The sequence below is a fragment of the Erythrolamprus reginae genome, chromosome 2, assembly GCF_031021105.1.
Source record: "Erythrolamprus reginae isolate rEryReg1 chromosome 2, rEryReg1.hap1, whole genome shotgun sequence".
Classification (NCBI taxonomy): domain Eukaryota; kingdom Metazoa; phylum Chordata; class Lepidosauria; order Squamata; family Dipsadidae; genus Erythrolamprus; species Erythrolamprus reginae.
Window position 1 is genome coordinate 219,050,341 of NC_091951.1, and position 14,762 is coordinate 219,065,102.

Here is a 14,762-nt window from a genome sequence, read left to right on the forward strand (position 1 = left end):
ATTGTTCATCATGTTTCAGCTCTGGATCCAGCGGGCCCAAAATACACGAGAGCCAGCCCTGAAGAGCGTCTGGATCCTGGGGATGCTCTCTTTGTAGAAGCCATTCACACAGATTCAGATAGTAAGCTAATCACCTGCATTCCAATCATGTTTCAGTTTTATTTCTTTTTAAAGATAATAACATTTCAGGTGTACTCATGTTTAAAATTGTTTTTGTATCCTTCTTGAAATTGTTTTTGTATCCTTGTTTATTATTAATTTCCACTTTTTAAGATGTGACAATAATCGTAAATAATAGATGTTGTCTGTCTGTCATAGCTACACTATCACATCTTACTTCTTCCGATGGGGTGACTTTGGGTTTATGGACAATAAGGGTAGAACTATACAACCTTGAGCTCTGAATGGGGTTAAACTCCGTCTCTCAAAAGTGGTATGCAATCTGGGCAGCCTCCTGCTCAAGTAGCAGCTGATTTTGTGGCCCAAAGGGGTTTTTTCTGCAATTACATTTTGAGTGTTATGATCCAGAATTGGGAATTTTTGTTCATAGCCATTTGTGCCCTAATAACCTCAGTTTAGATTATTGTCAATGCTGTACAAATGGGATGCCTGAGAAGCATTTGAAATATAAAGCTGGTATAGAATGCAATGGTCTGGGTTGTGATGGGGTATCTTGTTACCCATGGGTGACCCCAGTGCTATCAGACTGCACTGATTGCCAAGCAGCATCTGGTCCATTAACAATCCAGATATTCTCTTCTATGTATCTGCTCATCTAATCAATTCAAAGAGTGTCAAACATCTTCTAAGTCCTGTATGTCTAGTCCTGTCTCCCTGTAGAAATCCACTCTATTCTTTTACAATTTGCAATTAAAGTTAATCAGTAACTATAATACTTTACACCGTTCAGTTGTACGCATATTTTGTGTTTTTCAACACTTGGCTTTCTTTTATTTGCATGGCCAATTGAAACAGAATTAGATGAAAGATTTTGGAGGAAAAATATCTTGTGAAAAAATCTGTTTCATGCCTATATGTATCTACATATGTGTGACCTGTGCTTCCAGTTACAGCTTTGCTATAGATACCAGCATCATTTTAAAAGCTATTCTAACATAGATTTTTTTCCCCCTAGATTTTGGTATCCGAATACCTGTGGGGCACATTGATTACTATCTCAATGGAGGAAAAGATCAGCCTGGATGTCCCCGTTTCATATTATCTGGTAATAATAGTTCTTGGGTGATTATTTGAAGCTGCTTTTCTGTCAAAGCAGTTTACCTTGTACAGATACAGTAAATATAATCTCATTAGGGATATCTGTATCAATAAAGAGGGATTAACAGGAGGTTGTTAGAAAGGTTCAGTAAGGGAATTTAGGGGCATTCTCTGATACTTTTTCCCTTTGAGGGTCTTTTCCACTTTCTATCAAACCCCATAGCATAAACTGAGCAGGCAGCAGTCTCTTTTTTTCTGTGTAGTTCCCATGTCTATGAGATTGTATTAAGTAGCTCCCAATAGTTAAAACAGCTTTTTCTCCCTTCTTCTAATAGTGTTCAAGGACAGTCTCCAAGTATGTACAATTTGTTAGAGTTTGTCACTCATTATTTTGAAATGAATACAGAAGGCTGCAATCACTGCAGAGGCAATACGCTAGAAGCAATCAGGGACAGGGTAGCTATCAGCATTGGGGATGTTAAAAGCCAAGCTGCTACAATATTCTATTGACTCTAGGATAAGCGGTAAGCAATTCAGCAGTGGGAAAAGACCCTTAGTCAAGAATTCGTATCTACATTTGGAAAGCTGCTTGTGGCCAAAAAGACCTGGACTCTGTTTCTGAGTGGTCTAACACATGGCAACTCGAAATCTCAACTAGCAAATGCTCTGTCCTACACATTGGGAAAAAGAATCTGAACTCAAAATACGAACTGAATAATCAAATTATCACAGATAACCCCCACTCGGTTAAAGACCTCAATATACTAATAACAAAATATTTAAGTGCCAAAGCCCACTGCAACAACATAGCCAAGAAGGCTTCAAGAGTTGTAAATCTAATCCTACGTAGCTTCTGCTCTGGCAGTCTTTCACTACTTACCAGAGCTTACAAAACTTTCACCAGACCCATCCTTGAATACAGCTCATCTGTTTAGAACCCATATCGCATCTCAGACATTAACACCCTTGAAAATGTCCAAAGATACTTCACCAGAAGAGCCCTTCACTCCTCCACTCGAAACAGAATACCCTACAAGACTAGACTTTCAATCCTGGGCCTAGAAATCTTAGAAATAAGACGCCTTAAACATGATCTAAGTATTGCCCACAAGATCATATGCTGCAACGTCCTGCCTGTCGGCGACTACTTCAGCTTCAACCACAACAACACAAGAGCACACAACAGATTTAAACTTAATGTTAACCACTCCAAACTTGACTGTAAAAAATATGACTTCAGTAACCGAGTTATCGAAGCGTGGAACTCATTACCGGACTCCATAGTGTCATCCCCAAACCCCCAACACTTTACCCTTAGATTATCCAGGGTTGACCTATCCAGATTCCTAAGAGGTCAGTAAGGGGCGAATACAAGTGCACTAGAATGCCTTCCGTCTCCTATCCTATTGCTCTCCTATATCTCCTATACCTTTCTTCTATTCCTATATCTCTTCTTCTATTCTTTCATTGATATGTTTTATTCTTATATCTTCTCTTCTATTCTTTCATTGATATGTTTTACTATGAGTATATCCTCTGTAACCTTCATTATGTATTTTACTATGTGTATATCCACTAAAACCCTCATTGTGTATTGGACAAAATCAATCAATCAATAAATAAAATGCAAGAGCATTTTGACAGTGGACATTTGAGCTGTACATAGGCGCAAACGGAGGCTTTTTCAGCTATCTTTCTTGTATACATTAATTTAGATTCCTGTACTGACTAGACTGGTGGACTCAATAGTCTAATTGGTGTATCTCACCTTCACCAATTGTAATATGTATGGACTTCAACTGCTTGAATTCTTCAGGCCAGCATATTGGGAATTGAAGTACACATTTTAAGTTGCTGAGGTTGGGAAACAGAGAAATTAAAAATAATGAGAGGTGGCATCAAGCCACCAAAATGATGACTGACCTGTAGCTTCATGCATTCTGTCTCTTTCCCTTTCCAGGCTACCAGTACCTGATCTGTGACCATATGAGGGCTGTGCATTTTTACATCAGTGTCTTGAAAGATTCCTGCCCAGTGATGGCTTTCCCTTGTTCCAGTTATAAGAATTTCTTAGCTGGTCACTGTTTAGATTGCTTCAATCCTTTCTTGCTCTCCTGTCCAACAATTGGTATGTCTGTGCAGTGATCTCAGGATCTAAACTTTGAGAATTTGGGATGTGAGTGGAGTTAGGATATGGCAGGTCTTCTATCTTCTGTGATATATGTGTTTCCCACTAGATGACAAATAAAATCAAGATCTCTTGACAGTTCTGTCAAAGTTAAAACTTGCTTACCCAAAATCTGAACAATTCTAAAATGTAAGCTGTTGACATATTTGATTCCAATTCCCTGTCAGACTTTACTCTTTATTTTCCAAGTATGTCAACAGTAAATCAGAGTACAGCAGTAATAAAGAAATTTTGTTCCTGTTCCCAAATTTATTTTTTAAAAAGGAACAGAAAAAGAAAGAATGAAATATCCATATTTACACTGGGACGCGTGAGAGAAAGAGTAGGAACCAGTTGTTATATTGAAGAACTCACTCCAATCAGTCAAGATTCCTAGAGCTTTTCTACAGTAGCAAATTTTGGAAATAAATTTTTGCTGAGACAAAATGAACTGCTAGGACAGCAATGAACTGTTCCCATTCTCTTGTCTTGTCTATCACCTGCTTGTGTTTAATGGCATGACAGTTTTGCATTAAGCCTGCAAAAAACATGTCCTGGAATTGAGATAAGGATAATGTAGATGGTACTTAGTAGTCAGGCTGCCTATGTTTAAAAAATGAGTGTATCTTCTAAGACCTTTCCTTACTTGCACTGAAATCCAGTAAAAATATGCCAGAGCACCATTTTCTATTTTTTTATTTTTGCTATCTTCTCATAACATTCAGTCTTCATCTCAGAGTGTCTACTGTATATGCACAATCAGAAACCCAAGAGATCAGCCATAAGGGTGGGATTGAAGCTCTACCCATTTTAATGTGCAATGCACCTAAAAATCAGATGGAGCTATGATTACAAAATCATGGCCACTATCCTGACTTTTAAAATTATACTCTGTGGATATCCCTGCTTTATCTCATTTGTAGTCCAAACAAAGATTGGTTTAAGTTGTCAAGTGCTATTCCAATGTTAAAATAGTGCTCCTCTGCTATCTGACAGCTTCAGGGTGCTTCTAAATATTGAGACTTCGTCATTCATTATTTTGGAAGGAAGATAGGCGACTGACAGAGACTGAAAACAGAGGAAATAGAAGGAAGCAATCAGCAATAAGGACATTTGATTTGAGGACAGCAAATTTCATGCCAATATCTGCCCAGTCAAGGATGAGTGAAGAGCACTTAAGCTCAGCACCAAGGAAAGGGATACTTGTTTTATGATAGCAAACTTTAGGTTTCTAGTATAAATCAGAATAGATCTTACAAGCTGGGTCTTAGCCGAAAGTCTAACTTTATGCATAATTTAACAAAAACTTCTTCAGTGGTAATACCAATTTTCCCCCCTCAAATTAAGAATGAGCTTGTAAAAAGGAGACTTGTAGAAACAGACAGTCCCCCATTTTCAGCCTTAACATTCCCAGCTATCTCTAGAATGGCCTTAAAACATACTTTTTCAGTTTTGGGAGGGACAGTTAAAAACTAGAAAAGGAAATGGTGCGATTTTCAAAGGCCTCTGCTCCCATTGTCATAATTCTCTCATTTCTGAAAATCTGTCCCCAAGTTTGGTCCCTACAGTTTTCTAGTGATTACACCACATCCTCAAAAAGCTTTCTGCAAGGCCTGGAGCTTGCATTTTGACTCGCAGTGGCCAATATATTGCTTGCCCAAATGGAAAAGAAATATCCTGTATGTGGATTCTTCGGAGAGTCAGTGTTATAGCCGGCATAATTAGTGGATAAGAGGGATTTCACCTGATTCACAAACATCTGGGTTTTTCCACTTTATGCCTAATGTTACTATTTAAATGAAAAGTGAGACCTACAAAATCTCAGATTTGATACCCAAAAGTAACTGCATGTTTACTCTTTACTTATGCACCATAGAATTCAGTTTTCTTCTATATTATAATGTTGACATAGGACTTTTGGACAATGGAGGACTCAACATGAAAACGTTACCTAGAGAGGTTAAAGTTTATCTGGCCACAGCTGCATCAGCACCATACTGTGGTGAGTAATTGAAAATTGAAAGCTTTCTTCTTAATATTGGAGGACAACAATTTAGAATTTAGAACCAATGACACTGATAGCTTTCAAATGTAAAATGAATACACAGTATAAACCAGTGATGGTGAACCATTTTTTCCTTGGGTGCTGAAAGAGTGTGTATGCATGCTATTGCACATTTGTGAGTGCCCACACCCATACTTCAATGCCTGGGGAGGGCAAAAACAATTTCCCCCACTCCCCGGAGTTTCTCTGAAGGCCAGAAATGGCCTGTTTCCCAACTTCTGGTTGGGAGCCCCGTAGGCTCGTGTTTCGCCCTCCTCAGCCTACAAAGGCTTCCCTGGAGCTGGGGGAGGAGAGTAAAAATGCTCCCTCCCATCTCCCGGAGGCTCTTTGGAAGCCAAAAACACCCTCCCAGAGCCCCTGTGAGAGCCAAAAGTCAGTGTGGCCTGTACACACATTCCCGTTGCAGCTGAGCTAGGACAATGGCTCGTGTGCCAGCAGATATGGCTTCATGTGCCACCTGTGCCATAGGTTCACCATCACTGGTATAGACAATCTTCCTCTTGATTTTGTAGCTAAGGTTCTGCTTTAAAGCTCCTCGCTGAAATTTAGTTGTTTACATCTGTCTCTATTGGAAAAGGTCTAAGTACCTACAGTACTAACTTATATGTTCAAGTGAAGAACTGAGGCAAGATGAAAATGGACATTTCATTTAGGATGGTAAAATCTGTTAATGGTCTGGCTGAATTCATTATCTTTGAGATATAAGGAGAACAAGAAAGAGTCCAATCTTATTCCTATCTTTAAAACAAAACAAAGCAAGAGGATAGACAAATTAATACCTGATAAGATTCCAGAATAATCTTATAATGTATTAATCAATCAATCAACTTCTATATGTCCCACTCCTAATGGGACTCAGCTCACAAACAATATATGCCTATATTCTCCCATATTAAAAAGTACCGTAAACCCAGTGGTGGGCAGGAAGTGGGACAGTGTGGAATGCCGTTCCACCGGCAGAAATGGAGCTGTGCATGCAGCTCCATCACCGCCAGCCGTGCATGTGAGATTTGGCTTCTGCGCATCTGCAGCAGCCAAATCTCACCATCCCAGCCAGCAGCAACAGCACTCCCCGATGCACCACAGGCATCTCTCAGAGTGGCGCATGGTCTGGGCTCAGTGAAGAACAGTACACTGCTGGTCCGGGCCTCCAGTGCTGTGCTTCGTGCCATGACTCACTCGGCCGCCCCACCGCTGCGCCAAGAGATGCCTGCTGTGGCACAGGAGAATACAGCCACACGGGAATGCAAGAAAGAGGCAAGGCAGGTCCTCGCAACTCGGCCGGGGGGAAAGCTCACTCGGAGGGGATCCCTGCAGAGCGTTTTATAACCAAGACCAAGGACAACACGCTCATCCAAGAAAGAAAGGGAGGGGACCCCGTGAGAGGGAGACTAGCAACTCACGGCCAAAAAACCTCTCCTTGGTGGCAGGGGTGATTTTCTCCACTTGTGCTGAGCCCCCCCCCCCCCCACTCAGCCTCGCTGCCACTGGGCAGCAGGAGTCAATGGCCATGTCCCTGCAAGCGGAGGGCAAAGCCAAGCCAAGATCTCTGCTGGGGGCAGAGAAGTAGCTGGAAAGGTGGGATCCGAGGGTGCCGAGCTCAGGCAGTGGAACACAGGCTTCCAGGCATGCCTGAGGAAAAAAGCGAGTGAAGTGGGCGGTTTAAGAAGGCAGGGGCAGCCCGGCTCCACTCAGCATCCCACTAGAAAGTTTCAGATCCCCTTCCCATTCTTCCTGCCCCTGTAGCCAGAGGCAGCCAAGGCAGTGGAATCTGCAATCTTCATTGTTGGGGAAAGCAGCAGCAGCAGCGGTGGCATCATCTCCCTTGCCTGTCTCACGTCGGATGTTCAAGTGCACCGTCGCCTTCAATCAGCGCTGTCCCGGGAAAGGCAGCAAAGGAAAATTCCTTCCTTCCTCCCTTCAATTCCTGGGCAATTTTCCCAACTGAGCACTTGAGTCCTTCCACCCCCCGCCTTCCATCCCGCCGGGAAAGCACAGCTGTGTGGTCAGAGCTCAGGGCCAGCCGCTGATGTTCAGTCGCTCGGCATTTCCTTGCTTCGATGCATGCACAGAAGCAAGTGAATACCGGGATTGGCAAAATAGCACATGCTCGCACTTCAGCCTCTGCGCATGCACAGGAAGCTCAAAGGCTCGTACGTGCATGTGTGTGTGCCCATATACCCCACCACTACCAAAGCATTCCAGTAGGGCCGCAAATGGCTGCCCTTTGCCGTATAGACTTATTATTATTATTATTATTATTATTATTATTTATTTATTACTTACTTATTTTATTTATTACTTAGATTTGTATGCCGCCCCTCTCCGAAGACTCGGGGCGGCTCACAACACGTGGAAACAAATCATAAACAATCTGACAATTTAAAATATTAAAGATTTAAAAAAGACCCCATATACTAACAGACATACACACAAGCATACCATATATAAATTAAACATGCCCAGGGGAAGATGTTTCAGTTCCCCCATGCCTGATGGCAAAGGTGGGTTTTAAGGAGTTTACGGAAGGCAGGAAGAGTAGGGGCAGTTCTAATCTCCGGGGGAAGTTGGTTCCAGAGGGCCGGTGCCGCCACAGAGAAGGCTCTTCCCCTGGGGCCCGCCAACCGACATTGTTTAGTTGACGGGACCCGGAGAAGGCCCACTCTGTGGGACCTGATCGGTCGCTGGGATTCGTGCGGCAGGAGGCGGTCTCGGAGATATTCTGGTCCAATGCCATGAAGGGCTTTAAAGGTCATAACCAACACTTTGAATTGTGACCGGAAACTGATCGGCAACCAATGCAGACTGCGGAGTGATGGTGAAACATGGGCATACCTAGGTAAGCCCATGACTGCTCTCGCAGCTGCATTCTGCACGATCTGAAGTTTCCGAACACTTTTCAAAGGTAGCCCCATGTAGAGAGCATTACAGTAGTCGAACCTCGAGGTGATGAGGGCATGAGTGACTGTGAGTAATGAGTCCCGATCCAGATAGGGCCGCAACTGGTGCACCAGGCGAACCTGGGCAAATGCCCCCCTCGCCACAGCTGAGAGATGGTTTTCTAATGTGAGCTGTGGATCGAGGAGGACGCCCAAGTTGCGGACCCTCTCTGAGGGGGTCAATAATTCCCCCCCCAGGGTAATGGACGGACAGATGGGATTGTCCTTGGGAGGCAAAACCCACAGCCACTCCGTCTTATCCGGGTTGAGCTTGAGTCTGTTGACACCCATCCAGGCCCCAACAGCCTCCAGGCACCGGCACATCACTTCCACCGCTTCGTTGACTGGGCATGGGGTGGAGATGTAAAGCTGGGTATCATCCGCATATTGATGATACCTCACCCCATGTCCTTGGATGATCTCGCCCAGCGGTTTCATGTAGATGTTGAATAGCAGGGGGGAGAGGACCGACCCCTGAGGCACCCCACAAGGGACAGACCTAGGAGTCGACCTCTGACCCCCCACTAACACCGACTGCGACCGGCCAGAGAGGTAGGAGGAGTACCACTGAAGAACAGTGCCTCCCACCCCCAACCCCTCCAGCCGGTGCAGAAGGATACCATGGTCGATGGTATCGAAAGCCGCTGAGAGGTCAAGGAGCACCAGGACAGAGGATAAACCCCTGTCCCGGGCCCGCCAGAGATCATCCATCAACGCGACCAAAGCGGTTTCCGTGCTGTAACCGGGCCTGAAACCCGACTGCTGGGGACCTAGATAATCGGCTTCTTCCAAGGACCGCTGGAGCTGGAGCGCCACCACCTTCTCGACAACCTTCCCCATAAAGGGAAGGTTGGAGACTGGACGATAGTTGTTAAGCACAGCTGGGTCCAGGGAGGGCTTCTTGAGGAGGGGGGCGCATGAGTGCTTCTTTATAGAGTGATGGAAAAGCTCCCCTCCCCAAGGAAGCGTTGGTAATTTCCTGGGCCCAGCTTCGCGTCACCTCCCTGCTGGCCGAAACCAGCCAGGAGGGACATGGATCCAGTAAACAGGTGGCGGAACTCACAGCTCCAATGGCCTTGTCCACTTCATCAGGTGTCACCAGATCAAACTCTTCCCAGACAGGTGGACAAGTACGTGCTCCAGTCACCTCGACTGACTCGTTGTCAGTCGACTCTGTTTTACAATTGGAGTCGAGGTCGGCCCGGATCCGAGCGACTTTATCAGCGAAAAACGTGTTAAAATCCTCGGCACTACTCTGTAAGGGCTCCCCAACTCCCCCCTGGTTAAGAAGGGAGCGGGTCACCCTAAACAGAGCGGCCAGGCGGGATTCCGCTGATGCAATCAAGGCGGCATGATACGCGCATCTTGCCGCCTTGAGCGCCACTTTGTAAGTCTTAATAAAAGCTCTTACAAGTGTTTGGTCGGATTCAGACCTACTCTTCCTCCATCGCTTCTCTAGACGTCTCTTTTGGCGTTTCAACTCCCGGAGCTCCTCGTTGAACCATGGGGCTCTACGGGGTCTAGCGCCACGGAGAGGTCGCAAAGGCGCAATCCGGTCAAGAGCCCCTGCCGCAGCCCTGTTCCAGGCCTCCGCGAGAGACTCCGCCGAACTGTGGACGAGTGCCTCTGGAATAACCCCAAGCGCCGTTTGAAAGCCCTCTGGGTCCATCAGGCGTCTGGGGCGGAACATCTTCATTGGTTCCGCCTCCCTGTGGGGGAGGATTGGAGCCAGGAAGTCAAGCCGTAGTAGAAAATGGTCTGACCATGACAAAGGCAATACTTCTAAGCCCCTTAGTCTCAGACAATTACTCAATTGCTCAGAAAGGAATACCATGTCAGGTGCGTGCCCTAATAATAATAATTATTATTATTATTAATTTATTAGATTTGTATGCTGCCCCTCTCCAAGGACTATTAATTTATTATAAAGGATCTGACTGATGAGTGGGGAGATCTTCTTGTTTGAGTTTACAAAGAACGTAGCAACTATTATCTTTTTAATAATGGAGGCTAATTATGTTTAAAGCTTTCTGCCAAGAATATGTATTCTGTGTTGCTTAGTACACCATACACTTGTGGAATTCCACTTGCAACAGAAGAGAACTTCAGATACCAATATTGAGATAACCTTTCTCACGAGCAACTCCTCGGCTAGCACCAGCTTCATCATGTGAGTAATAATGGATAGTTCCAATGTCCACTTTTCTTCCTTTCAGTTTACACAGCCATCCAAAAAGCTCCTAATCTTTACTAGCCAAAATGGTGGTGAGCTGTCAGATTTCTTGAATCTGTTATGTGTAAAATCTAACTTCCTCCTGACTCCAAATACGTGATGCATGTTTGCTTGTTTTAAGCTTCTATTGGATTCAATCTGCTGCAGGATAATAAAAAACTAACCCAGCCTGTCTTCACTTTTCACCAGCATTATAAATATCTACCTAGACTGACTAAAATGTGGACATGTATAACACTTTTCTTCCTCTAGATCACTCTCATCCCTTATTTTATTTTTCAAAGCATACAGTATATTGGCAGATCTTTTTTTCAGAAGAAATCATCCTAGCTGGCAGAAATTATTTCTGGAACACACCCACCCACTAATTTAATTAGGATTGTGCCATGGGTGTTTCCACATAATATTATGCACATTTGTATTTGAAGCAAGTAGATTTGTGGTGTTAGTGTTGAGTCTATGTAATGGCAGTGCCGGACTTACCCGGCGGCAGGCTTTGCTGGAGGGACCGGGAGACACGGTCCCTCATGGCGGCCGCCATTTTGGATCCCGGGCGAAGTCTCGCGATGCGAGACTTCGCTCGGGAGGTCAGGCCTGATTGGCCAGGCTCCTGATAGGTCCGGGCGGGGCCTGCTTGCCCTATATAAGGGCGAGCAGGCCCGGGGCTCTCCCTTTTCGCCCGGACTGTGGAGCCTCGAGCAGACACCCGCCCGCCCTCCACTATTTTGCAGTGTGCTTAGGGGTCGCCCTTAGGGGGCCGAATGGGAATTTTTTGCAGTTCTGTCTTTTAGCCGAGCTGTTTTTTCGCCCATTCCACACTGGGGTGATGGATGTGCGGTTAGGGGGTGCTTGCATTTATTAGGTTAATTGGCTTACCTCTGGTCATTTGGGTAGGCAGGTTAGGGGCGGAAAACTGGGGTGGTTTAGCAACCACGCGTTCTCCCTTGGGCATCTTTGGGGATGATTGACAGGTTCTCCGCAAGCTCATGGAGGGAGTTTCTGCCTGAGCAGCTGGGGGGAACCTGTCTTTGGGTCCTGCACCTTTAATTCCCGGATTCGGGTTAGCCAGTGGGACCCCCCTCATGCACAGCATGGCAGGGTCGCAGGTGACGGCCTGGCCCTCACCTGGACTTGCATCGAGATACGCCCATGAGTTGCCCAGGAATGTTTTTTGGCATAACGTCATTTCCGCCCCGGAAGTAGTTGTTTGACCCTGCAGGTCCAGTTCCGGGTCATAGTTGATTATGCTAATTTATGCAAAGTATTGAATAAATTATGCAAATTTTATGTTAATAAAAATGACCCAATTTAAATCCAGCTCTGGTGTCCGTGTCGTTACTCCGTCTCTCCAGCAAATAAGTCTAACTGAGGAGAAATGCTGTCTCCGGGCAGAAAATGTAAATAAAACAAGGTCGCGTCTGATTGGCTCAGACGCATGACAGTTCCTTTTGGCGCGAGCCACAAATAGTATAAATAGAGCTATATTTTCCACTGACAGCTCAGACGAGTTCATGCTGAAGTCACTTTCAAAAAGAGCTAATAAAAGAACCGTCTACCGAGTACTTGTCTGGTCTCCCTTCATTTCAGTTAGTCTATGTTGACATGAGCAATTGTGTAGTTGTAGAATTTTTTCTAGTGTTTAAGTAAATGTTCAAAATCAGGGTTTATTGAAGTCTCAGAAAATTATTACTTTGATTGCTTTTGTAAATAGTGGAGCCACATCGACTTTATTTTGTATTGTATTGGCAGTTCTGTGTTAGCAAAAAATTCAGAAGAGAAGGATTTAGGGATAGTGATTTCTGACAGTCTCAAAATGGGTGAACAGTGCGCTCAGGTGGTAGGGAAAGTGAGTAGAATGCTTGGCTGCATAGCTAGAGGTATAACAAGCAGGAAGAGGGAGATTGTGATCCCGCTATATAGAGCACTGATGAGACCACATTTGGAATACTGTGTTTAGTTCTGGGGACCTAACCTACAAAAACATATTGATAAAATTGAACGGGTCCAAAGATGGGCTACAAGAATGGTGGAAGGTCTTAATCATAAAACTTATCAGGAAAGACTTAATGAACTAAATCTGAATAGTCTGGAGGACAGAAGGGAAAGGGGGGACATGATCGAAACATTTAAATATGTTAAAGGGTTAAATAAGGTCCAGGAGAGAAGTGTTTTTAATAGGAAAGTGAACACAAGGACAAGGGGACACAATCTGAAGTTAGTTGGGGGAAAGATCAAAAGCAACATGAGAAAATATTATTTTACTGAAAGAGTAGTAGATGCTTGGAACAAACATCCAGCAGACATAGTTGGTAAATCTACAGTAACTGAATTTAAACATGTCAGGGATAAACATATATCCATCCTAAGATAAAATACAGGAAATAGTATAAGGGCAGACTAGATGGAACATGAGGTCTTTTTTCTGCTGTCAATCTTCTTTGTTTCTATGTTTCTTTAATATCAGCTTCTTAATAGTGCAGTTAAATTAATAACCAAGAAAAAATTGTGCAATCTTATATATACATTATGTGTACACAAGACAGTGCAGAGAGAGTTGGACAGATTTTGAAGCAAAGCTAAGCAAACAACTGCAGTTACTTAGGAATGCTGATTTTGCTTTTCCTGCAGTGTTTGATTCTTCCCAATGTGTTTTTCTCTCATCTTGCATTTCATCTAATATGTACAAAATAAAGGTGTTGCAGAGAGCATAGAATTTTGGATCCTCATGGGCAAAAGTTGTCTCTCATTAAGAGTGATTCAGAGCTCACTCTGCAGCTTGACTATACTTCCCTACACTGTTTTTATATTTCGACAAAAAGTCAACAAAACTTCATTTCCTTTTCTCATGCTTATTGGACTTCGCAGACCCAAGCAACAAATGCAGGGCAAAGGCTTGCTGATTCATTCCACTCCACTATGCCATATAGAAAGCGTGATGTTGCAGCACCTTCACAAGTTTTGGAAGAGGAACAAAGCTGAGCCCCCTATTGTTGGACGCTTTTGTACTGCACCTCTACCTGTGGATAAAAAGTAAGCAAGGAATACTTTTTTTCCTAGCAAGATTCTGTGTTTGAATTTTAATTTATTTGGGGATAGTTTAATTAAGATGCACTTGAAGCATTTTCCTTTTTTATTAGTCTATGTGGTATGTTTATTTTAACATCTATGAGATTGGAACTCTGTTTGCTTTTAGCTTGATGTTTGTCCATCGTGTTCGAAGAGGACCTTGACATCTAATTGGTTGTGGGCTGTATGCGATGTGTCCACAGGTGGCCGGTAAGGCCTATAGAGCATGAAATGTTCTGCTACATGTTGGGCAGACATGTGTGCTTTTAGCTTAAAGAGTCTCAAAGGCAGCTTGACATGACCTCGTCCTTATCCCATCACAATAACTATTGCCAAGCAGAAGCATTTGTATTTGTTGCACGCAGGAGAAGTTAAGAAATGGGATTAGGGATTTTCTTGGTTTCCTTTCCACCCATGAAATGTCACCACCCAGCATTAAAATATCCACCACTTGCTCTTGTTAACATGAGCTGGTGGTGGGACTGGGCCAGGAGTGGGTTCCTCCCGGATTGGTTCGCCCGAACCAGTAGCAACCCGCTGGTGAGGTCATGATGATGTCACAGAACCAGCTGGAAACTGCCATCTCTTTTTTTCTGATTTTTTTTTTGAATTTTTCCAGTTTTTTTTCTTCTGTGCATGAACAGAAGCCAAGTTTTTGGCACTGCACCTGTGCAGGAAGGAAGCCAACCAATGGTGAGATAAGCAGGTTCGGTCCCTTCACAGGGTCGCTTTTCTCCACACCTGAGAAAGATCAAAAGGTGCAGAGCTGCCTAGAGGCAAGATAACAAACCACTGAGGGAAGGAGCCCCCTGAAGCTGCCGGTGTTGCAGCCGCCCCCCATCCCCACAGCTTGGAGCTCCAAGTGGAAGAGGTCGTCAGCCCTTGTGAAGAAGAGGCAGCTCTGTGTGCTCTCCACTCCCTGTTTCTTCCCCTTCACTGTTTTTGCTAAATTAAAGCTCAATAAAGACAATTTAAGGTTTCTCAAGTACAAATAGTTAATCAGAAGAAATCAGTTTCAGTAGAAGAGGAACCAAACTTAAAATTAAGGACTAACACAAATTAATCCATATCCAT

The 14,762-nt window shown here is 44.1% G+C and overlaps 1 protein-coding gene across 3 annotated transcripts in view; it reads left to right on the forward strand.

Annotated features, from left to right (window-relative positions):
- PLA1A (phospholipase A1 member A) overlaps nt 1-14,762 on the forward strand; it is a 35,535-nt gene that overhangs the window by 18,052 nt on the left and 2,721 nt on the right. For all 3 annotated transcript variants that reach the window (XM_070741891.1, XM_070741889.1, XM_070741890.1), the window contains 6 exons: nt 20-121; nt 1,136-1,225; nt 3,179-3,346; nt 5,298-5,387; nt 10,451-10,559; nt 13,488-13,652. In XM_070741891.1, the coding sequence (XP_070597992.1) occupies nt 20-121; nt 1,136-1,225; nt 3,179-3,346; nt 5,298-5,387; nt 10,451-10,559; nt 13,488-13,652 (724 nt within the window). The remainder of the gene's footprint in view (nt 1-19; nt 122-1,135; nt 1,226-3,178; nt 3,347-5,297; nt 5,388-10,450; nt 10,560-13,487; nt 13,653-14,762) is intronic.